General features: G+C 49.0%; 1 protein-coding gene across 1 annotated transcript; it reads right to left on the bottom strand.

Annotated features, from left to right (window-relative positions):
* Window positions 1-22: 22 nt before the first annotated feature.
* LOC311166242 (alpha-2-macroglobulin-like protein 1) lies at window positions 23-21,293 on the bottom strand (the record flags this gene model as incomplete). The annotated part of the gene is made up of 35 exons (XM_084226108.1): window positions 23-63; window positions 190-292; window positions 636-704; window positions 1,397-1,487; window positions 1,796-1,920; window positions 2,024-2,239; window positions 2,367-2,581; window positions 2,961-3,123; window positions 3,521-3,595; window positions 3,807-3,963; window positions 4,744-4,825; window positions 4,966-5,142; window positions 6,102-6,185; window positions 6,815-6,869; window positions 7,334-7,455; window positions 8,020-8,146; window positions 8,258-8,483; window positions 8,999-9,113; window positions 9,893-9,977; window positions 10,542-10,694; window positions 10,933-11,082; window positions 11,349-11,494; window positions 11,844-11,907; window positions 12,532-12,762; window positions 12,995-13,162; window positions 13,664-13,773; window positions 14,170-14,284; window positions 14,598-14,709; window positions 16,031-16,115; window positions 16,511-16,682; window positions 17,165-17,185; window positions 18,808-18,860; window positions 19,389-19,551; window positions 20,453-20,636; window positions 21,235-21,293. The coding sequence occupies 35 exons, from the start codon at window positions 21,291-21,293 to the stop codon at window positions 23-25; spliced, it is 4,314 nt and encodes a 1,437-aa protein (XP_084082234.1).
* Window positions 21,294-24,718: the final 3,425 nt, after the last annotated feature.

Genomic DNA, 24,718 nt, shown 5'->3' with positions numbered 1-24,718 from the left:
ACACAGGAACCTGCTGCCTACCTCAGCTACAGACAGCACTGTATTCAGCCAAGGCTCGCTCCTCTGCAGAAGGAAAGGAGGAATGTCATTACACACGGATGCACACAGAGAAGGCTGCATGTCTCTTCCCAGCTTGAGAATCAGGAACCCAGCTGCCCACCCCTAAATAGCAGGAAATCTGCAACCCACCTGGCTGGTAGTAATCATAGATTTTGATGCTGGCTGGTTTCAGGTTCTTCACCTGAATTACTTGTTCCAGTTGCAGAGTGAAAGTCTGAGATTCATCATTGAGCTAGTGGAGATGGAAGGAAATTAGCAAGGAAGGGGAGAAAGAAGTGACAGCATCTTCATCTTCCCTGATTTGAATGTTTGCCTGCAGTACATTTCTCCAATCCATTAGAGATACTGGATTTTAAAATGGAGTATTGTGTGAGGAATAGCACACAATATTGTGCTAGGAATTTACACAATATTGTGTAGGAATATTCTAATCCTATGACAATGAAATTAAGCAAACTTCCTCTGCCCCCAACTGTACCAGTGCTCTTTTCTTACCTAGACCAGCCTCAGGCTTCTCATACAGCTCCTTGTCCTCTGACCTTTTGCTCTCACCAAATGCTTTTGTTCTCACTTACCTTCTCCAGATAAATGTAGACCCCATTAGCTTTCACTTCTATTTTCTTAACAATGGTTCTGTTCTCCAGCTAGGATAGGAAACAATAATAGAATGAAATTTGTGAGCATTTTCCTTAGGGATTCCTGACCTGAGGGAGCCAGTGTTTTATGGAGGGAAGGTATAGAGCTGGACTCTGTGTAGAACTGTGCATTTTTCAGTGGTTATATCTTTGCTAGTCTCTCTTGGACTTCCCTTGTGAGCCTCTCATGTGTGACCCACACTGACCCTGCCCAGGGCAGAGGAATCTCCCCCTCTGGGGACCAAAGGCTGTGTGGGTGGTACATATGACTGATAGGTTGATGAGCAAATGGGTGCAGGCACCAGTGAACACTGAGAGTTCAACTGCTTTTAAAGACCTGCATGGGGGCTGTGATTTAATTTATGATTTACCTGGAAAACAAAATAATCTTTCTAGCTAGAGCTAGAGTATCTCTGAGAAATCCTGTCTTAGACTCTCTGACAAACAAATCTTGGTGTCAGCACACCCAGCAGTACGCTTTGTTCCTGGCCCAAGTCCAAATACTGCCAGTGGGAGAAGCTGAACCACCTCTGATCTCCCTTGTGGGGGCTGTAGGAAAACAAGAAGTTTTGGTGCAATTGCAACAGCAAATTCCCCTGCAAATTTAGCGACCACCTGGCCTGAAATTAACAATTCTCAACAGGAGTAAGCAGGCAGGATCCATTTACCACAGCTAGGTTTTCTTATTCCAAAGTTCTTACCAACATTCTGGATCTGGAAGTCATGATGAATCCAGATAGCAGGGAGACCTCTATGATCACCATGTTGGATGTGACTCTGCTCCCGATGTAGCTGTAGGAGAAGGAGAAGCAGGACAGAGGGTCTGACTCTGTGAGGACAGTGCCCTCCCAGCCCCTCTTCCCTCCACCACCCTGTCCCGAGCCAGGTGTCCCATCTGGGACTGGGGGCATGGCAGCCACTGCTCCCTCTCACAGCAGTCACCAGCACCTTCCCCCTCCAAGCCTTCCACTTGTCCCATTCTCCCTCTGTCCTGTCCACCCCAAGGGCCGGGTCTCTCCATCAGAGCCCTGAGACCTTCCTGGCTGCTGTCCCCAAGCTCACTGCATCCTGCTGGAGGAGGAAGCAGCCCTTGGAGTCACCTGGCGAGGAGGCGGACGGTGAGGAGGCGCGGGTTGGCCTGGCTGCAGTTGTTCAGCTCTGCGCTGACACGCAGCGTGAAGGTCACGGGAGGCCGTGGGGAAAGCTCGTGGTACCTCAGCACTGTCTGCGGGATAAGGGCCAGGAGCAGAAAGCACAGGCCGGGCATGGTCTCGTGCAGGAGAAAAGAGGCAGATCCTCCTCTCTCCAGGCTCATCCTGCCTGCTCACCTGAGCGAGGACGCAGCCGCTGCCGTGGGCCTGCAGCAGGAGCTGCCCCGGGATCTCCACCAGCGCTGCCCGCTGCACCAGCAGCCGCCTCTGCCGGCTCACCTGGAACGCCTTCCCGAGGGCCCTCTGGGACCGCACCCTCACCACGGCCTGGCCCGCTGTGCTGAACGCCCTCGCCGCGTATTTCGCCAAGGCTTGCAAGGCAACAGCTGTGTCCTGGAGAGGGAAAGACAGCCTCCTTTAAAGCATCGGCCATAATGGAACTGGCTGGGAACAGAGCTCCTCAAGAGGAATTGTGCTGCCAGCCCAGGCTACAAAAGGATCCACTGGAGCTGCTGGTTACCTGGGTGGAGGCAAAACCCCCGTGGGCATTTTGCTGGCGCGTCAGCCAGGCCGCGATGCCAGCCGCAGTTGTCATGTCACCGGCGTGCACCCGCGGCTTGGACAGGTAGGCCAGCAGCACGTAGGCTGTCAGCTCTGTGTCCACTGACTGGGTGCCAGGCCAGAAGTCTGTGGAGGCTGGAGAGCTTGGCTTGGGGCTCCAGTGGATTTGTCCTCCTGCAGAAGGAAAAGGATTATGAAGGGTTTTTAGGGAGGACATAATTTAGTTTCAGAGAAAACAAACCCCACAGTGCTTTCAGGGCTCCTTTGTACATTCCCTATACTCAGGCCAGAACTGCTTTCTTGAATTTATTCTCCAAGGCTTCACCTTGTTTTAGCTGACAGACTCCCACCTCCTCCCTCAAAGGGATCTTGAAATCCTGCAGTCTGAGGAAACTATTTCTAAGTCATTCTCACAGTTAGTGAAATACCTTACTGTATTTTCAGTCACACAATGCAGTTACTGCACAAATACAAGGAGTATCTATAAATACATATATCATTTTCAACTGGTATAGCTGGGCACACATTGGTCCAGAATCCCAGCAGGCAGCACCTGATTTGATGGCCTGTTCCTCCAGTTTGTACAGCAGCTCCTGGGTTGTCTCATAGTCCCCAGCCAGGGCAAAGGCATAGGCCAGCAAGGCTTCTGTGTAGATGTTGGTGATGTTGTGAACCACCTTCTGCAGGCAGCGGAGAGTCGTCTGCATCAGCTTGCCCTGTGTTGGGAGGAGACACGTGCCAAACTCTGACAGGGCTGAAACAGGGGGCTGGGGAGCTCATTCCAGGGAGCCACACTCCATCTTCCCAGCGTAGCTCCAGAGAAACCCATTAATTTACAGACTGTCTTCAGAAAACAGGCAGTGCAGCCCTGGTGTGCACTGGGAGCCATTGCCACCAAGAACTACTGCATCAGGGCTGTTTCACAACACTGGCACTTCTGAGGAATGACTTCATCATTTCACCAAACATTGACTCATTCCCAGAAGTTCCCTCCCGGTTCATGGCCTGGAGAAGACCAGAATCACAAGCTGGCATAGCCCCTGGTGGTGCCCAGGAGAGCAGGAGGGAGCAGGAGGGAGCAGAAGAGAGCAGGAGGGAGCTGAGCGTGCTCACCTGCAGGGGCAGACCCATCTCCAGCAGTGCTGCAGCGACATAGGCCCCCAGAGAGACTTCATCATCCATGCTGCCCTGTGAGGGGAACACACCTTTCACTCTTACAGCATGTCAGGAGGGCCTGCTCCTCGGAAGGAAAAGCATTCCTCTCATGTTTTCCCTCTTCAGGGCTTGCACAGGTTGCAGAATTACTTTCTGCAATTCCTTTGGGATCCCACAATCTTCTGCTGTCAAAAATCTCCCCAGTCATTCCCCAGCAGTGCTACTTGCCCTGGCCCACCATTACCTTTAGGGAGGAGTGAAAAAAGTTCCCTTTGGTGGCAAAGCAGCCACTGGGGAGCTGGTTTTGCTCTAGCCAGCGTAGGGCATCCTGGATGTTCTTGTCATCTATGTAGATGTATTTTCTGGCTTGGCCAAAATTCTTGAGTACAAAAGCTGTCAACCTAGGAAGAGAATGAGTTGTAAGAAAAAAAGGCAAACAAAAAAAAAAAAAGGCAAAGAGACAGTCAGAGGTCTCCTGGTGCCTGTCCCTGAACTAATGACATAGTGGGGGTGCAAAAAGGAGAATTTTCATAAAGAAAGTCAATCTAAAAGTGGAAATGGTCCACAGGACCCACGCCAGTGACTCCTCTCCCTGCCTCTGTCTCCACAGATATATTACTTACATACTACTTAGTGCTTTAGCCAGTAATTTCACAGGTGAAAACCTTCCCACTCCTTCTACTTTTACCTGTTCCACTTCATCTCCTCCAAATTACAGAGACAATCTGGAATTCCCCTTCTTCCTCCCTTCCTTTCTCCATTCATCTTAGCCAAGCACTATGGGCGTAAGTTGTGCCAAGGCAGCTCCTCTCCACTCACTGAGGAGAGGATTTTTTATCGCTCTCACCTGATTTTTTTCCAGACTTGCGTACCCCTCTTGGCTGCCAGGTCACCAGTAGCATGACCTGATGTGTCTATGGGCCAACAGCAGGGGCACAGAGACAAAAAAAAAAGACCTTTCATTCCCTGGGACCACATCTTTGCTGTTCCACTTTCCCAGAAACTCTGCTGCCCTGCCTGACTGCTTTTTCTGGTGGCTCAAGTGCCTCAGACTCTCCCTGTCAGAGAGTTCCTTCTGTCTCCATCCCAAAGAACGAACATTTTGTCAGCTTTCTCAGATCCATGAGGTTCTCTGACCCAGACGGGAAAAAACAGAAGTGAGGGATGTTTGCAGTGCTTACCAAGTGTTTCCTTCTCCATCCTTCTGCCCAAAGAAGCTGTAGGAGCCATCTCTGTGCTTGTACAGAAGTTGTGTCTGATACGCTGGGGAGATGGGAACAGTGATGAATATGGCACAGTAACACAGAGGGGACAGTGCTGACAGAGTGGGTGCAAGGGCAAGAGTTTCTGGTGTCATGGACACAGGAGGAGGCAGAGGGGCAGGGTGGCTCTGCTGCACTCACCATTGCGCAGGAATCCCGTTGCCCTGTCCTTGATCTCAGGGCTCAGCTGCCTCGTCTTCTCCAGGTACTGCAGCACATAGACAACAGGGGCAAACAGCACCATGTTCTGCTCCCCACAGCCATGGGGCAGCTGCACCAGGTGGTCCAGGTTCTGCAGTGCCACCCCCATGAGGTCACCTATCCAAGCGTGTAAAAAACAAAGAAAGTGTAAATATTGTTTGTGGTGCCTTTTCAGCGAGGCAGGGGTTAACAGTGCTTTATCTCTGCAGGAGAAAAGCACTGGAGAAAGGAAAGAGGAGTAAACATCTGAGTGCAAGATGGAGAGTGGTGACTGTTTTGCCTCTTTTCAGCTTGGCATCATGACAACTCTATGGAGTCCCTGGAGATAAGTTCCCCTTATCAGCTTTTGCATTATGAAGAGCTCCAGCTATAACAAATACTGTTTGTAAAAGGCTGTCAGCAGAGCTGCACCTGCTCAGTCTGTGTCATATAGACAAGTAAATGTAACAGCACTCAGGGAAAGGCTGAAATGCCAGGTCTTTAGCCAGCCCTGTTCTACCTGGCCATATGTCAAGCATCAAAATGTGAGGCAGCCAGCAGGGGTGCTAGTCAGATGGCATGAAGGTGTCCATACATCCTCCAGCCACAAGAAAAGCCTTGTGTTTTTCCTCTGTTGGGGTTCTGTTGCACAGTATTCATGGCTACTTATGCCAGGCCTGGCCTGGCACCAGTTCTGGCCTGCAAAACAAATAGATGTGTTTGATGGTAGGTAAGGCCGTTCCCAGTACCCTCTTCAAAGTGTTCCTTTGCAACTTTATAATGCTGAGAAAGATTTCTTCTCTCCAGGAGCTTCTGCTATAGCAGGGCTTTGAGCATTACTGTTTGTATCTGCACAGAAATAGCCAAGGTCCAAAGTCTCTGCTCCAATGTCCTAGTTCGAAAAAGAAGGATTATTCTCCTGTGCAGATTACTCTTTCCTGAAAGCCAAAAATCTGAAAGCCTAGTGTTTACAGGGAATAGAAACACAGCATCCTCTCTTCTGGGAAGTTTCATGTCAAGTGGATCCTCTGACACCAAGTTAAGCCTTGCTCTGACACAGACCAGCAGTCTGTGAGCCCACAGCAGAGGTCACTTACCTGTAATGGAAATGGAAGCCCTGGCTGATGCCTTGACTACATTGTCAGGGAGGCGAAGGGACACGGGTTCTTCAGCCACGTTTCCTGATAACAGCAGGATAAAAGGTGCTGCATGAAAAACCAAGCCAAAAGCCCCTAACTGGAGAGACAAGACTGGCCCAGCGAAGTGGGACACTGTCTACATCCCGCTCACACCGACTCTCCTGGTCACTGCACCAAGTGCATTCCCTGGAATCTTTTCAGGTTAGGCCATACATGAGAGCTGCTGGTGGGGCTGAGGGCCCACCAAGCTTCACTTCAGCTCAATTCACTGCACTTCAGAAGGCTCACAAGAATCACAGCTGGACATCACTCAAGGGAGGACATCCTGGCGAGATGTCAATGCTGTAGGGACAGGGTGGGAGGGCTGGAGCACCTCTCACTGGTGACTGTCAAGCCCCAGGAACATCCAAGGGTTGCACTCTGGGAAGGAGACTACACAGCAGGATTTTGCCACTTATACTCAGCAGCAAATTCATGTAGGACAACACATGTGGGAGTAATATTTCTTATTCATTCTAGGCTGATAGGAAGTGAAATTTCCTATGTGAAAAATAATTTCAAAACTTTCTGTCATGAGACCTCCCACAGTTTAGTTCTACACTTTCAGGTGTATTTATTTCTGGCTGCAGAACCCACTGAGGCCGTGCACATACCTCGTCTCGGGCACATACCTCCTCTTGGGCACAGAAGGGAGCTGTAGGACTTCTCCACTAACACACCCTCTGGCTGCCAGGGCACAAACATGCACGTGGGACATGGAGAAACAGAAATACACATAAAATTCCCAAATGACACCAACATTTCAGAGAAAGTTCAAGCCTGAATTCAGAGGTCAGAGACTCCACCCTCCTCCTTTTTGGCAGGTCTGCCTGCTTCACTGCTCAAAGGATCAAGAGCCAGCCCAAGGGACGGGGCTCTCTGGCCAGTGAGCACATACAAAAGCTCAGGTACAGCATGAAAAGCAGGGAAAGGTACAGGGAGAACACAGACATGGGAATGCAGCTCAAGAAAGAGTACTGCAAGAATAGGCTTGGCTAGGTCCTGGGAGAAATAAAGTGAACTAAGCGATAGCTTTGGTATACTGTTGTTGGCCAAAATCTGAGGTGATAAAACTATTTAGCCCACCCCAGTCTGCCTTCCCCCTAGGCCAGGGATACCACAGACAGAGATGAGGCTGTTCTCGCACTGACCTGGACCAGCAAGTGTTTGGTCAGTGTGTGCCTCCCCCTCACGGCAGCTGGCAAGGGCTTCCTGCCCCCACACCGTGATGTGGGGTCCAGTACCTCTGTCCTCACTGAGATGTTCAGAGTCCCTAGCAAATAAATTCAACAGAGTCCTTTTCTTATACCTGTGGCCAAATGGGGTAAACTTTCTTTAACCAACAGTGGCCTGAGGCGCTTTGGGTTGTTGGGCTTCATGGCCTTGGTTTGGCCACTAAAGGTGAGCCAGCCAGTGCTGACAGCTTGTTCAGACACTGAGCATGAGAAAACTCAGTAACATCTCACCAGCAGTGACTTCGCTGCACTGCAATATGACTCGAACAACAGAGAGTCCAGCAGCTCTTGGACCCCAGCATGCCCTTCCCATTGCATATGAAGCACAGGACCAGCAATACAAAATTCCCCCACCCACATCCACACAGCCTCCTCCTCCCCAGCTGGTGCCACAGCCTTCTCTTCAGGAGTTCCTGCTCTCTCTGGTGAGTCTGTCTAAGAATAGAGAAAGAAAGCAAACATAATGGATTGTGTGTTTGCACCATTAAGGACAGAGTTCAGAATTCAGAGGAGACCCGGCTACGCCAGCTTCTCTGGACCTCCCACATTCTTTCACTTCAGTTTTAGGGTTCCCCATCACCAGTCCCTTCTTGCTGCCATACCCAGCTGGAGTGCTGTCACATTCCACATGAAGGTCTTGGACTCCTCTGCACACAGACACTCCTTGTCCCTGCAAGTCTGACATGGCTCCACCTGGAAGTCTGAGGATTTAGCCAGGGCCACATGGATCTGCGGGAATGACAGATGCTGGTGAGTGACTGGGCAACTCAGGTGGATGGCTTGGCACCACAAGCTCTAAAACTGGAGGGCAGAGTAGGCCTGTCCCACACAGTGACACACCTGCACGCACTGCTGCAGGTAGCTGAAGACAGTGGCTTTCATCAGGAAGGTCTCTCCACGGATGATGGAGTGCGGCAGCGTCACATCCACAAAGAAGGGCTGAACTGTTCTGAGGCTCATGGCTGGGGCAAGGCCAAAGCCCCTCCCAGCCAAGCAGAACATCTTGACTTTCCACTCTGCAGCAGCAGCAGGTGCTGTGACTGAGACATTCCTGCTGCCGTTGGAGCTGAGAGGAGGAGAGAACTTGCATGAAGAGATTCATCTGCTAGTGGAGAGGGAAGGAGGTGCAATGAGGAGTGCCCATGGCCCTGCTGAGGGAGGTGACACAGGTCCTCATGCTTGGATGAACCTCTTCTGTATGGCCAATGACTTTTGCTCCAGCAGCTCACAGCAAGGCATTTCTCAGCAATTTTTTCCTTAGAGCCATAAACCCTCTTGAAATGCCATCAGTAAAGGCTTTATGTCCTTCTTCTGAGCAAGACACTGCCCAAGCATTCCAGGTCTGTAAACCACCACTCGTGGTGGTTTGGTCTGGAAGTGTACTCATGTTCCTTAAATCTGTGTACACTTCAGTTCTGCACCTCAAAGTCTACTAGTTTGACATTCTACAAATGCAGTAAAGAGCCACATAATTTGCATGCAAAGGTCTCTTTGCACCTCTTTTACACAAACTCGAGGGAGCCAAGTCTCTACTGCAAAGGGTCATCCTTCTGTCCACTTGTAAAGTCAGGAATCACTTACCCGACAGAGTACACATTCCAGATCCAAGTTTCAGGGAAATAGCGGTCAGATCTTCTGTGAGATGTAAATTGGGGTTGTTCCTCATTGATTCTTTGGTCTTCTGTAGAAGGCACTCCTGAAGGAAAGAGTAAGGAGTCCCACCAGAGTGGGAGAGGTGAATCCTACCAACCACAGACAGTTTTACAGTGGGGCTGGAGGCAAAGCAAGCAGTGAGAGAGACATTGGAGAGTCTGACAGAGGAAAGTACAAGGGACTGGATTGATTTCATGGGAGAGATTAGAAATGAAGGGAAAAGAGAGTGATAGCAGGAGAAGCAGCCTGCAGTGAGCTGATTGTAAGGTTTCCAAAATTTGGTTAGATGAAGCCCTTTCCTGACCTGACCCAGAGATTTTGCTTTAGAGACTGAGAACCTCCAGAGAGCCATTTTAATCAACACTTCTATAATTCTGTGAGTAATAGAACTGTTTGCTTGCTGCACAAAGCTCACATTCCTCAGCAAGCAATGGTTTAAATACAGGAAGGCACATGAGCCAGCTTAGTACAGTTATCAAGTGCAAACTGAGACACAGAGGAAGAACATGAGGGTGTCTCTGTGGCTACAAATGGGGACAGAAGCTGTGTGTCAGTACAGCCTGAGGAATGGGAATAGACACTGGGAAACAGATCCTGGGCCCTGCTTGGGTTTGTCTGTGAGGAAAGGGAGTGTCATCCTTTAGTGTCAGGGAACATCCCGGTAGTGACATTCTTCAGAGCCCTTTTTTATGGGAACTGGGTCACTCCTTCTGAGTCTGGAGGACTGTGGAATCAGCACCCAGTACTCCTAAGAGAGACAATATCCACCACCAACAAACCCCAAAGATCTCATGTCCCAGGTAGGCTCAAAGTGCAGCTCACCTATGACTGGCTTCCTATCCATGCGACGGGAGCACTGAGAGGGCTTCTTGATTACAAGGTTTGAGAAGACTTTCAGTCCCATGTTCTATTAGGGAAAGAGGGAGGACAGGGGAGGCAGAAAAGCATCTGTGAGTGGGGAAGACTGACTGCTGCTCTGGAACAACGGAGACAACCCAGTGCCCAGGCAGCCCAGAGCAGCACTGGCCCAAGCAGACACAGTGCTGAGGGAGGCATGAAGAAGATGGGCCCAAAGACACCAAGAGGTCTGCCTGGGACCTGCCCAAAATAGTAGCAAGGAGCAGCTAACAACTAAGCCATGGCAACAACCCATGGTCTAATGCTTGGGATTGCTCCCTGTCTCTCTTTTCTCCAATACTGTAGACAAACAGTACACAGCCCAGGAACTCATTACTTATTCCCATTCAAGTTAAAAAAATGGAGTTTGGTGGTCCAGGATTTCATCACCTTGCTTTGAGCACATGTGGAGGGAAATATGGATGTTCCTACATCTTTTGAGACAACACAGTTCAGTCGGGGGAGACAGCAAGGTCTGTCTGGAGGAGGAAAAGCCCTCTCAGACTGCTAGGGGAGAAAGTACCTCTGATGCTCATAATTGCAACAGCTCTGGGAAACATCATGAGGTGATTACCCGGAAGAGGTTGAAGATGTCAGGCTGAAAGGAATGTTGTGGCCTTCCTCGTAGCAGAGATGACAAGGACTGAGGCTGTGCACAGCGATCTGAATGCTCTTCTACTTGGGCAGGGTATCCACGTAGGTAGGCAGCAGGGAACAAACCATAGACCTAGGCAAACTCACAGGTAGGGAAGGATTGGGCAAGGAGCAGATACCTCCAGATGCTTCACTCCATCTTCCCCTAGCATGCACATCAGTTCCTGTCCTTCTTCCTAGGCAGGCCCTGCTTTCTCCTTCACACACAGACCTTCACTCATTGGCTCCAGCTCCCCTTGCCACAGCCCCTGCCTGACTCTCCCAGCTCATCCATCACTCCCAAGGTTTTGCCTGGTTGCACAGACACTCACCATTTGGCTGGTCAGCTCATGGTCTGGTCTGGCAGAGAAGATGTTTTCATCCACTGCCTGGACTGCACACAGGGAGCCAGGTGCTGCCTGCAGCTGGAGCTGCACTGCTGACCCTGCCTGGGCTTCTTCACCTGGGAATCCTACCTTGACCTGGAGAAACACACCAGGAAAGGAATGTGAAAAAGAAAGAGGTGTGAGGAGGATGACGAACAGATGGCACAGACAGAAAGAGGAAGACTAGCTGGAATCTCGCCTGCTCAGCCACTGCTATCGGCAGTCACTGCTGAAGCTTGCTGCAGGTACCCCTTCCATCTCTTCTGCCCACTTCTCTCTTGGAAGGATCTGAGGGTCTCCTTCCCTCAGGCATCTTGACTCCTGCTCATCAGCTCTCCCCCAGCCACAGAAGTGAGTCTCACCTGGTTTTGGAAGCACAAGGCAACATCCAAACGGATGCTGTCAGCTGTGACCCCTCCATTGGGGAAGATGGCGTACACCACTAGGGAAGGTGATGGGGACAGGTTGGCAGTGAAGGTCAAAGGGATGGAGAACGAGCCCTTCAACACTGAAGAAGGAAAGGCAGAATATTTTTACCATAGGCCCACTGACACCTCCTTCTGCCCTTCTTTTTGTGCTATATAATGTCAAAATGCCAAACCAATTCATGCTGCTGCACTGTCTGCCCTCTCCCTCCATTCCATCTGACCCTACATCCTCCCAATCTCTCTTCCCATCATTGTTTCATTCTGTCTTTTTGCCCTCTCCCACATTTGACACAACCGCTTCTTCAGCCTCCCTCTGTCCTGTTTGCTGACTGCTCCAGACCTATAGATTGAGGGAATTTGGGAGAAACTCTGGCAATTCTCATGTCCAACCTAGAAACCAACTGTTTCCACTTCTCTGCCATGACTTACTGTTCAGTTTCCCAATCTGGATATTCCTCTGGCCCCTTACAACAATTCCAGACTTGCCAGTGACCTGCAGGAAGAAAGACATGGGATGAGCAGACTGCTGTTTTCCACCAGAGTGCATCCACACTTACCTCTGTGCACCTTGCTCTCAAAAGGAAAATAAAGCACCCAAAATCAACTGTGGGCTCAATCCAATCCCAGACTTGAGGAAATTTGCAGCTGGGACACAGGAGTCTCTGGTCTAGTCTGTTCAGTGAGGACAATGGGTGGGTAGTGGGTTCACTGCAGATTGGTGAGTGATAACTAAAGCATTTCTCCTCTGGTAGGCTGGCCTCCAGAACAGACCAAAATACACTGAGCAGCTGTTTGATAACCAGAGTGAAAAAGGGATACCCAACCAGTTTTAAAAGGAGAAGAAACTTCCAGCTGCAGCCTTGGCAGAGGCTAAGGGGGTGATGGGCTACAAAGACAGAATCCCCCTCCTATCCATGGAGGTGACTGGAGCCCCAGCACCAAGATCATGGTGTGGCCAGGCCAAGCCCTACCAGGTGTAGCATTTGCCCAGTCCCCTGAGAACAAGGTTTAGCTTTCATCCCTCCAGGGATGATCTAAATTATATCCTCAGCTTTTCACTGAGGTCTGATCCTGTCGGGGCAGCCTTTCCCCCAGGTTGTCTACTACCCTTACTCACATAATATGCAAAACTTATACGGCTGGTGTCTTCTCCCAGGTCATCCCTGCTGAGTGTGAAGGTCACCTGGACATTGTGCTTCAGCCCACAAGGCAGTGTTTCCATGGGTGGGTGTATGTCCAGGAAGCTCTTGGTTGTGACATGGAAGGGCTGCAGGTGATGGTAAGCATTTGTGTAAGTGAAGTCTGGTCTTCGAGGAGGGCGCATGAACTCCTCCAGTGTGAACCTCCCCTGAAAGGGCACAGAGACACGCAGAAATGAGGAGTTCATGCTTCAGTGCTTTGTTAGGCTGTCAGCAGCTTGGTTTGGGAAAGGCTGTTGGCTTGGTGCCTTCCAGCTGGCTCCCTGCAGAGCTGTGTGGTGAGCCCAGGGCTGAGCTGGCAGGGGGCTGCAGGGCAGGAGAGGGGGAGCACAGGTAGAGCTCAGGGACTCTCCCTTTCCCATATGCAGAGGTGGTGTTTACCTCCAGAGAGACTGATGAGCTGTTCCAGGCTGTAGTGTCAAGGTTGAACGATGCTATTCCACTGTCATCTGTGATGTACGTTTTGATAAACCGACGCCTCATGAACCTTATCACAAGATAAACTTTCCTGTTCTTTATACCAGTTCCATAGTGATCCTGAACCTTAATCTGGTGACAACAGGGTGAGGCAGGAAAACCAAAGTCAGATATTTCTTCCAATGTCACACCCAAAACCTTCCCATCTCTGACAAGCATAGACCTTCCTGTGTAGGTCACCTAGAGACTTCAGTCTGGCCCCAAGAAGACAGGAGAATTGCACAACTCCCTCATCTCTAATGTGAAGCTGAACGTGGTTCAAATCTGTCTGCTCCAAAAGGTGTGTGTGGCTAGAACAGGAGGAGTTTCTCTCCTATCCTACAGCTGAGACATGCTTGCATCCCAGCATCCCTGCTGAGACACCACTCATTTCTCTCAGCAGACACTGGAGGTACAAACACAAGAGGGAACCTGAAATGCAGCAACTGCAGCTACACTGTCAAGCAATGAGACACAGTGCAAGGTAAAGTACTCTGTCTGAGGAGCAGGAAATGCTTTGGGTCAGCTAGATTTACCAGATGTCCTACTCCTTGGCAAATGACAGGGAACAAAAAAACAAGGGAAGAAAATCACCTTCCCCCTGTACGGTACTCCAGGGATGTAATATTCATTGGGTGTCTCAAATACTGCCCTTGCCGCTGTCCTGGAGATGAGGATTTGGCTGGAGGTGTTGATCTGCACCCCTGTTGGAATGCAGAGTGCAAGGGAAGCAGGATCAGTACCAAAGATGACTGCTGCACTGTAGTTTAATCTCACTTTGTTATTCCCAAGCCCTCTCAGCAGTGTCTGTAACTTTCTTCCCAACACCAGCATTCTTCAAGGTTTGGAGGCTGCTCCTGTTGGCAGCTCCTTCTTTATTTAAGCTGTCTGCAAGCCTCTTTGTAGCCTCATGGATCCACACCAGCCATCCAGCTCCCAGCCACTCCTCATCCTCCTGCTGCTGGCAGAGTAGCTTTCCATGTCCCATGGTGATCCCAGCAGCAGGGAGGAGGAGAGGGGGATGTGTGCCCTCTCTAATCCTCAAACCCCCAGAGTGGTTCCTCTTGCCCCTGTACTTTCCCTGCTGAGCCCCTGGGTACCTGTGCCCATCTCCAGGAAAGAGGCTTCTGCATAAAGTTTATTGTCTTCCTCGCCGGGAGTCAGATTGAAGATTGATGTGCTGACAGAAGGGGTGAAACACCCATTGCTTGCCGTCTGCAATAGAGACTGACAGGTATTATTTGGGGCTGGGGAGAAGGGAAGGGGCCAGAAGTACAAGGGATTAGTCATTCTGTCATAACTATTGACTACAACAAGTAATAATGCAGAACTCATAAAACACTGGAACATATTCCCCAGGGAGATGGTGGATGCTTCATTCCTGGAAATGTTCAAGGTCAGACTGGAGCAGTTCAGTTCATTCAAGGTCAGACTGCTCTGAGCAGTTCATTCTGTTCACTCAGCCCTTGGCCCTGCCTCCTCTGTGGTGCTTCTTTAGTGCCCATATACCTTCCAGGGTTTTACTCACGGGACCGCTGTATTCCCTGCAGATGTCCTTGCTGGCATTCTGGGGCCATCTCCTTGCTTTCTGGCACAGAGTGACGTGCACGGTCCCTCGCACTGCTTTCCCAAAACTGTACCTGCAGGGAGAAGACCAGAGGAGCTGCTGAGCAGAGGCACTGCCTGCTGTGTCCAGCACATCGCTCCACACCAGTGCCTTTTGTGACGAAGTCTTACTGCAGCTGGCAAGCAGGCAGGGACAAATTAAAATAAAGCACTTTAGTACTTTGGGAGTGCAAATAAAGCACTTTAGTACTTTGGGAGTGCAATAGAGTGGTCTGGCATCCAACAGATGCAGGAACAAAGGAATAGATGCAGAAACAGATAGGTGGAGACCCACACTCTCTGGAGTTCTCCCACTTCTGGGCACTTGCTGTCCTGGAATTGCAGACAGACACAGAGAGTGGACCTGATTTATCCACTCAGTGAAGATATTACTTTGGGGGGGGGGGGGGGGGTGAAGCAGCAGAAATGGGTGTCCCTGCAGACAGCAAATTGCAGTAATAGAGCCAGAGACTTGCCTCACTCTAGGCTTATCTCATGATCAGGGCTCTTGTTCCATCATCAGACCTGCCCTGCTGATTTAGACATTTAGGTATTGCCTCTGCCTGCTTTGCTGCCTTTTCTTGCTTCGATTCCTCTCTGGCTTGTCCTTTGGAGCAATGCTCTTGGCAGTACCAGTAAAAAGATGACATCTGTAACCCATCCCAGTGATGTAGAGTGGTGTGCACTATTTACTACTACAGACTCATATGACCTGATTGTAACTGTCCCAATTAATGAGAAATTATGTCAGACCAAAAGAGACACCAAAAGTCTCCAGATAATGCAGCCCCAAATACAAATGAGGCTACCAGATTTTGAGTACTTTTGAGCTCATTGTCCTCACTTTGTGTTTACACTGTCAGAGGTTCTGCCCTCCTTCCCACCCTCATCTGCTCACTTTTTGCTGATGACAACATAACTAGAGAAATTTATCTACTGCTTCTAAGGTAGTAAGTTCAGTAGCATGTAAGTGAGAAGGAAAGGCATAAACTAACTCCTAAAGAAATGCCAGCTCCTGCTCCTTTACCTCCACATATCTGTCCCATATCTGGTAAGTGTTTTTCCCACATGAGATCTTTCAGTGCTGGACAGACACATCTTCCAGAGGGTATCTGTGGCCCAGGGCAAGTCTTCCTATAGCTGGATGTTCTCTCTCTTGTGTGGCTCAGGTACCTCTTCCCCAATGAAGAACCCATTAGCTTAACTCTTGAACTATTTGGCATTCTTCTAAAGGAATGGCTCTGTTTGACCCTTCTTGAGCCTCCTCTCTTTGATGGATTGAAAAGATAGGAGACATATGGAAGGAGAGACACAGTTTTGATGGAATCTTTCCCTTCCCCTGAACATTCTCCTTACCTGCCACACACTTGCAGTGGGAAGGTTTTATCTGAAGCATAAATCTGAGCTGGTCCCTCAAAGAAAACATCAAACTTTTGCAACACTGGAATAAAAACCTCAGAGTTACTCAAGGGCAGAAGACTACCTGGGCACAGGAGTACAAAAGGGAAGAGTATGTTCCCATGAAGGAATGTGTTAATGAAGTAAAAGCAAGCATTAATTAAAAACAGGAAAACCAAAGAAAGAATCCCTTCCCCCCCAGTCTTGCAGAGGTCTGTCGCGTATTCTCAAGAATTCTCAATCTGCTAGAAGGTACCTTCTCCAGGAATCTTCAGCACAATCTCTCTTGTGTTCATTTCTATACTGCGCATAAATTTGTGTTCAGGCATAGCTCTCAGGCAGTAAATCCTATTTTACAACATCTGGCTTTACATTGTTATACAGACAGGCAAGCAACAAACTAGCAACTTCTCCCATCCCTTTCCTCATTCTCCTTACCACGTTCCTCCACCTCAAAGGTGCTGGACTGCACTGAGCTGGACTTAAAGGATTGGGCACTGATGGTGTAAGTCCCCAGGGAGAGTTCATCAGCTAACTGGAAAGAGAGATCTGCAATGCCCTGTTTTGGTCTCACATCCAGCCACTGGCCAATGCGGTTTTGGTTCGGGTCCTGCGGTGCAAGGGAAGGAAAGAAGAGGCAGTCATCAGCAATGCTGGCTATCTTCTATCCAGAGCACACTGGATTCAAAGGCATGTCAGACATTTCAGAGGCTTTCGCAGGTTCCTGCTTGTTTTAGCCCAGATGGTGATGCTGGAGTACCAACAGAGGTGAACCCGACCCGCCCAGGTTTACTCTGCTCTGCACAGCCATGGAAAAAGAAGGTATGGAAGGTTCTGACATTTAGACTCTCCAGTGTCCAGTAAAGATGGACTATAAAAATTAGCTAAAGCCTGGCCTACATTCCTGAATGTAGAAATGGATGAAGTCAAACCATTTGTATCATCAAGTCTTGTTAACAAGAAGCATTTGGACAGAGAACGTGCATGCACAGAGCCTAAGAAAAACAACTTGAAGCAGTAAGACAGCATCCTAGGTACTATCCATACTGAAATACCTTTCCTAATAACACCTGAGGAGTCTGGAACACCCACCTGGATTTCCACCATGGAGTACTGCAAAGCAAACAGACAGCAAACAGACAGTCAAAAACTGGCATGACACAGCAACCTGCATATAAATTTCTCTTACCCACCCAGTCCCTGTACTATGACAAATATTATGATACAAGAAGCTTAGTCCTACTGAAAGCAGGACAGCTGCTTTGAAATAGTAAGAAATAGTAAAAATCTATGCTATTCTTCAGATTTGCTTTTTGACCCCTGACAACCCTAAAGGCTAGAATTTGAGCTAATAAAATGGGTAAGAGTAAGAAGACTCTCAAATACCATCATCCCAAATCCACAAATGTTAAATGGCCCCAGTTTTGTAACATATATCTCAATAATTAGCAAAACTGCATCAGCTATAGGAAGAATACTCAGAAAGTCTTCCTTTAAAATCCCTGGCATAGGAGGTAAAGCTGGAAGTTATGAATTAATGCTGGCTGCAGCTGACAGTAACAGGGAGGGACAAAGCAGGACACACTTCAGCCCTTCTAGGCCCATTAATTCTCTGTTTGTCCTTATATCACTGCATCTATCATCCAGGAGGAAGTATTGGTGAAGAGCCTCTAATCTGGGATCACAACACATAAAGAGGCAGGAGCAGGGCTCAGGAGAGTAACCAGACTGTAAACATGCTATTGACATGTAATTCACATTATTCATCATTCTAAGCTTTCATGCAAGTTATCAGAGGAAGCTCTGTTTTCAATGAAATAAAAAAAGAAGTGCAGATTAGGCACCCATATTAACTTCAACTCATCTATTTTACAAACTAGATATTATAGCTTCAGTGCTGCAGTGCACTCAAGCCTTTATAATAGCTTTGGCTAAACACAATCTCTTTGAATTTCCATCACAGCATAATTAACAGTTACAATGTTAATTTGTTTGTACTCACACATAGACATCAAGTATCTACAGTCAAATATGTACATGAACCAATTGTAGGCATGGAAGCAAATGTATTGTTTATACTTCATTATCTTATTAATATAAGATATATGCTTTTCCTTTGTGGAGAAGAAAAGAGTGTTTGATCCTAGGACCTTACCAATAGCCCAAGAAAGAGGAAATTAAGTCAGTAATAAAAAAGCTGGAAGTATCTATCCCTGTATTTTAGTCTGGAAGGATTTGGTCCAACTCCCCTAATATGTGCCCTTCAGTATTTTAATTGTCATGGCATGAAATCCTGTTGGCTCTCCCTAAATTGCTTGAGGACTGAGGAGTGAAATAGCAATAGCTGCTGGCTGCAGATATAATTGCTTACTGAAGGATGGCACTAGCCTTGCAGTTTTCTGGCCACCACATATGTAAGTCTCTGGCAACTTCTCACTGCCTTGACACGGGGACAATGAGCTGCTGCCAGCAGCAAGTCAGTACAATTTGGTTGTACTGTTTTCTCTCCTTTTTTAAATGATCACTTCCTGTGAATCCTTCCCCACATTAATTATTTTCTCTTAAAATGTTGCAGCTTGCTTCAGGTTCCCCTGTCACCCTCAGGTGCCACACACTGCTCAAATCACTGAGCTTTCCAGAGCTGTGGGAATGGATCTTCAAGTCTGGTAATGTCAGTTCATAACTTTGTCTGATAAGCCTGGAGACTTCCTTGCCTCCACTTAGACAGACTTTACCTTGCTGTTAATGGGAACAAAATCTTCAGTCAGGGTCACAATCCTGAATTTCACTGGAGGGAGAAAATGGAGTACAGCACATTACAGATAGAGTGCATGTGGGAATGGACTTGCCCCGCACTTGTCTCATCCCAGAACCACAGCTCCTCACCCAGCCCTAGTGGCGGCCCCACGCCTGCCCTGCAGCCCCTCTCACCCTTTGCTCAGCCCCACTCACCTCTGCTAGCCCCAAGCACGTGGCAGCAGCACAGCTGCTTCACAATTTAGGGGTTGTAGCCAGGGTTACCCTTACATTTCCTTGTCTGCTGTGTAGGCACACCAGTCCCACCCGGCCCTGGCCAAGAAGACCATGTTCAGGTCTGCTCCCTTTTCCGAGCCAGCTCTGCTCCTACAGCGTGTCAGCTTCCCCTCCCAGGCCCCTCCTGCTGCCAAAACATGGGATCCCTCCCTGCAGCTCTCCCCTCTGTCCCATGGAGGCCACATAGCACAAAGTGCTCAGTGCTCCACAGTCAGGAGATTGGGAACAAAGCCTGGGAGGGTCAAGGCAGGGCCACTGTCAGGGTGCTCTGTGCATTGCTCACCCGTCTGTCCTGGGTTATAGATGGGCTTCTCTGTTTGAATGAAGGTGCCTGCTCCAGCCCTGCGGATCAGGACTCTTTTCTCTTCACTTGCACTGAAGTAGTGGCCATTGGAGATGTGCAGGTGCACAGTGGCCACCTCCTGGCTGCCTGCAGGACGGGGCACCTGGGACACAAAACAGGAGAGCCACGAGGTTAGCAGGCATCAGAGCAGTGCTCTTCTGGCTTCAGCTGCACCCAAGGCCAGGCTCTTTGCCATCTTACTCTGGAGGCCAGCAGAAGGTGTCCCCTCAGTGGCTGAAGGCTGTGTCTGTGGAAGCACAGGGAACAAGGCTTAACAGCTGGGATGGATCTTGGGCAAGAGAAAAAAGAGTCTGTTCTGACACAGAAATTTTGTTTACTCCTTCACGGAACCACTGTTAGAATCTGCATGGAGCAAGATGAAGACTTAACTCAAATGAAGAAAAGGTCTGTGGTGATGAGAATTCAGTTTCCTAGAGTGTGAGGGGCAGAAATCCTGTCTTATTATCAGTGCAAACTAAGAAAATAAGGATCATGAGTTTGGCAAATAAGAAAGATGGATGCTGAGCTTGTGTGTACACCCTCCCATGTCTTTCCTAGTCCTCCAGTACACTTTCAAGCCCAGAAAGAAAAGCTTGGAAAGAAGCAGACATGAGGGAAGCTGTCTGAGACGAGAGGTCTGACTCTTTCTGCCTCACAGATTCACAAACAACATTGCATCCTTCTCAGGGGAGAGAACGAGCTGCACGACTGCCATTTGGGTGCTTCTAAGCTATCCACCCTCCTCAGACCTTTGCTGCCTGGCCAGGCAGCCTCTCCTCAGTGTGCCACCAGGATATCCCACAGGAAGAGTACCATGCAGACAGACAAACACAAGGAGCAAAGCCACCGGGCTGCCACTAAAAAAACCCTCCCCGTGATTTTGCATTCACCCCTTTCCACACCCTCTTATCTTCTGTCTTCCTCATTCTCTCTTTCTTTGGTGAGAGGCAAATGAGCATGATGTGAGCTGCCAGCGAGGGGTCCCTGCCAGGAATGACTCTGACCTGAAATCGGGCGCACTCAAAGATCCCGTCGCTGCGGACGACCTTGCGGTAGAGGCTGAGGTTGCCAGAGGGGTGCACGAGGGTTAAGGCCACACGAATGGGCTTTTCAACCCCACGAAGGTCCAAGCATGCCCTCTGGGATGAGGGGTAGGGCAGGGCAGCTGGAATGATGATCAGGTACCTCCTGCAGTGGGGAAACAAGATATCATCACATCCTGGGAGCCCTCTTGCCCACTCTTGGCACTAAAAGGCTGGCCTGAGGAAACAGGAGAGTTTGCCATCTCTCTGAGGCCGCTCTGCTGGAGAGATTGGGACAGATTGCCAGAGCGAGAACCTTGCACAGGGGGATGGAAGGGATAGAGTTCATTTCAGATAAATACAAGATGAATACTTTCAGGTGACAGTACAGAATTTGCTCTTCTTGCTTTGACATGGTTCCTCAACTACCCTGACAGCAGATTGGTTCCTGCTTATCCATCCCCTGCCTTGCAACCCTTTTCATTTGCCCCTCACTTTATCCTACACCTTTCCCTTCCTCCCACCTCACACTGCACTCCCTCATTCTTGTTCCCACCACCAGTGCTCCCCTAGTTCTTGAACTGCAGTGATATCCATGAGAGAGACTCCCACCCTCAGGAGGGCCCTGCATTCACTCTGCACACCACTCCATGTCCAGCCCTTCCAGGAGCTGACTCACAGGCTCCCACACTCTCTCCCGGCTATCTTGGCCCCTCCCTCAGCATTCACAACTATCAATCACTAGATTTTTAAATGGCACTTACGGTTGTGCCACTATCCCCAGGGTGCAGAGCAGGCAGCTCAGGAGGAAGGGAGTCCACATTTTCATGGGACAACCCCAGAGGGGTGGCTTCCTTGGGAGGGCTGGTCAGGAGAGACAGTAGGGTGCTGCTCCTCTCCTTCCAAAGTCTCCAGTACACCTGCTCTTGTTGCTGATTCTCACAGGAAGCAGACACGAAGCCCCAAGGTTTCCTTCCCTCCTCCTCTTTCCTGCATTTATAGTGCTGCAGGCACAGGGTTGTACTATCCGGGATGTTCCCCAGCCAATCCAAGTCCTTCTGGACTCCAGCCTCACTGCTCTCCTACTCCCCTGTGGATGGACTAACATCATTCAGACAAATGTGCCTTTTATTTTGCTAACCAGCAGCCTGTTTCCTGTTCACTGCACTGCCCCTGCTCCCTGGGCCAGTTGCAGCCCCAGTCCCATTGTTTTGCCTCCAGCTGGATTGTCCCATGACCCCTTGGCATGTGCACCCAGCTGGAGCTCACTGTCAACCCTTGTGGTCATGGTGTCCTCAGGCTCTCTGAGCCTGTAGCACCCAAGGCAGGTCTCAGTCCTGAAATGGAGACCAGGCTTTGTACAAATTCAGCACATTTGCATAGATCACTGCTCCTTCACAGAGGAGGAAAGCACAGGCAGCAAGCAGAGCTGGAGTCCTCACCTTGCCTCTGCCCTACAGATATTTCAGTTTAAAGAGAAAATTGAACAGCTGCAACCCACCCCAGCTGTATTGCATTGTTCTGTGCTACAGTTCAAGGCCAACCTACTCACACCCTCACCAGTGGAGGAAATGAGGGCTAAACATTGGTCAGGCAGGTCAAAATCTGCATGGCTGAAGTCCTACAGGGTCTTGCCTAGCTACCAAAAGGCTGTGCTCCAGCCCTAGGTGATGGGAACACACACTATATGGTTTGGGGCCCTCTTTCCACATGTTAATTTTATATATGTTAGTCCACTGATTTTACTGAACTTTTCCCTATCTTACCATAATTGAAAAGAGAATTTGGTTCTTGAAATTATTCATTCTCAAAATAAGGAGTTTTTCAATTTTAGTATCAAGGTAATTTCATGTCAAAAGGTACCACTAACTTATTCTTCATTACCAAACTGAGCTCTTGACCATGTAAGGCCTAGTAATATTTTCCTTTGCTTCAGTACAGACTGCCTATAACAAGCAAACTAGGTTCTGGGGCTTTCTTTTACCCACTCATGCACACACACGTAATGGGCAGATATAACTCCTCTCTCTCCCTTCCCCCTCCGTGGGCTTTGTTCAGGTCAGAGCTGCTGGTGCCAGCAGTTGGAAAAATGCATAAATGCACCTGGACAAACAAGCAAACAGGAGCTGAAGCAAGAATGTGAATCACTCTGTCACTGAGCTGCCCTTCATTTCTTTCCATGGGTCTCAAAAAGTACAGGCAGTGCCTGTTGAACAATCCCAGCTGACATTTGTTTGTTCACAGCAGATCCACAGCAGTTCCGGGGGACGGTCAGATCCCTCATAAGAGCACAGGGGCTCGCAATGGCAAAGGGTGTCCTGACTCCTAGTGACTCCAGCAGCTGTTTTGTGAGAGCAGACATGTAAACACCTCTGAAGTTCTGGGCTTGGCACTGATTGGAAACCTGAGCACCCAATCCAGTCTAACTCCCAATGAAACAGAATTAAATAAATGTAGGAGCAACAAAAACAAACTGGCAGGCTTGGTGTGTGTGATTGATCTGCCTCAGTCTTATCTCCAGCCCCTACTACCAGCACAGTGACCAGCTGCTGGTGGGCAGGAGGCACTGGGGAAGGGAGCGCCTCTTGGTAGGGCTCTGCACCCCCTAGGACTCGGTGACAGGGCACACAGTACCTGGGTGCTGTCCTGTGCTAAGATCTTTCCCCAGCCCACAGATCCACTCATCAGCTGGCCCAGAGACAGCAGGAGGCACATCCAGAGTGGATTTGTGTCCCTGGAAGCCAGCAGTTCTCAGTGCTCAAGCAGCGAGCTGATCACAAGCTAAATGGAAGCATGCACACCACCAAGCCCCAGCCTGAAGCACCACAACCCTCGATTTTGTGAAGGATTAAAAAAATGACTGGAATGTTTGACATCTGCTGCTCTAAGCAGAGAAGGGGGTGTTTGACCCAGAGAGATAAATATTAAATAGATGTGTTTTGTAGAAAAGTGTTTTTTTTCCCTAAATTCTCTTGGAAGATAGCCGCCTCCTTCCAAAGGCTCACTAAGTAGCCAGACAGGTATGAGTGTCTGTAATACCATCACGGGTATTACTGTTTAAATCTCATAAAGAACATGTTAGGGGACGCAGAAGAGTTGTTAAGAAGGTGGAATGGAAATTACAATGGATATTGAGTCAAAAGTGACACTATGTGTCATTTTTACCCAGAGGCTGTGTACACAGAGGCATAGGAGTAGCAAGGGGTTGTGTGTGTGACCTCCTCCTGCAGTAATGGACTCCTGCATGAGCTACCCCTCATGGTGCCAGCAAGGGGTGGGTTGGATTCCTGTGTGTGTATAACCACCACAGGAGCTGTTTTCCCAATAAACATCTGCGCTGGGGATTTTGCTCACACCACTGCTTTGCTAAGCTCTGCAAAATAGTTTATAAGAACATGGTGGCATTGGCAGTGGGAGGTGGAGTTCCTCCCTCTCTGCAAGACTCCAAGCTCTAGACAGTGCACTCTCCAAATACCGGTGACAGCTGTAGGCCTGACTGGCTCCAGTTCTGCTTTTTGGTATCAGACAGAGTTTGACAGTGGTAAAAGCAAGGGAGAAAGAAGAGATTTGCAAAGTGTTTTTAAAAAGTTTCAAAGAAAGCAATTAAAAATTCTGTTCTGCAGAGTTGAGATTTGCCTTGCTCATGGACTACTGAGGAAATTGAATGAAGAGAGGAGGAAAAGCACAAAGGTGCACCATCAGCTCAGCCACTTCTGGTGCTGCACAAGGTATTGTTACCATCCAGCTGCTGATGCTTTCATTCTAGCCCTGTTAAACTGCACATGAAGCACAGAGCAAGCTGTCAGCAGCATGCCTTGCTGGCACATCTCCTCTGTGTGTTCACTCTCAAACAAACGAACTTGAAATGCTCATGTCTTTGTCTCCCAGACAGGACTTGCTGAGTTTTCAGAATTACTCTGGAGCATCATAGTTAAAATTTAAACACGCTCTCCAAATCCCTCCCATCAAAGCACCACAAATCCCAGCCTTGGTGCAGGACAGGGAGATCTTTCAAGGCTGTAACCAAATCCTGACCCTCAACCCTCACCTGTCTTCCAGGCTTTCCAGTCTTAAGCCTACCTTTGCACGTAGCCATCACACTTGCAGCCAGCTCTAGGGAGGGTCTGTGGAGATCTACCTGTTCATACAGAGACTTGTCACTGTCAATCTAAAAGATCCATGATCACCAACACTTAAATCGTGAGGTTTGATTTTAAAAAGCGGTGATAGATGTTGAATTTTCATTTA

The sequence above is a fragment of the Fringilla coelebs genome, assembly GCF_963513975.1.
Source record: "Fringilla coelebs genome assembly, chromosome: 2".
NCBI lineage: Eukaryota > Metazoa > Chordata > Aves > Passeriformes > Fringillidae > Fringilla > Fringilla coelebs.
This window is presented reverse-complemented; position numbering and strand designations above follow the sequence as displayed.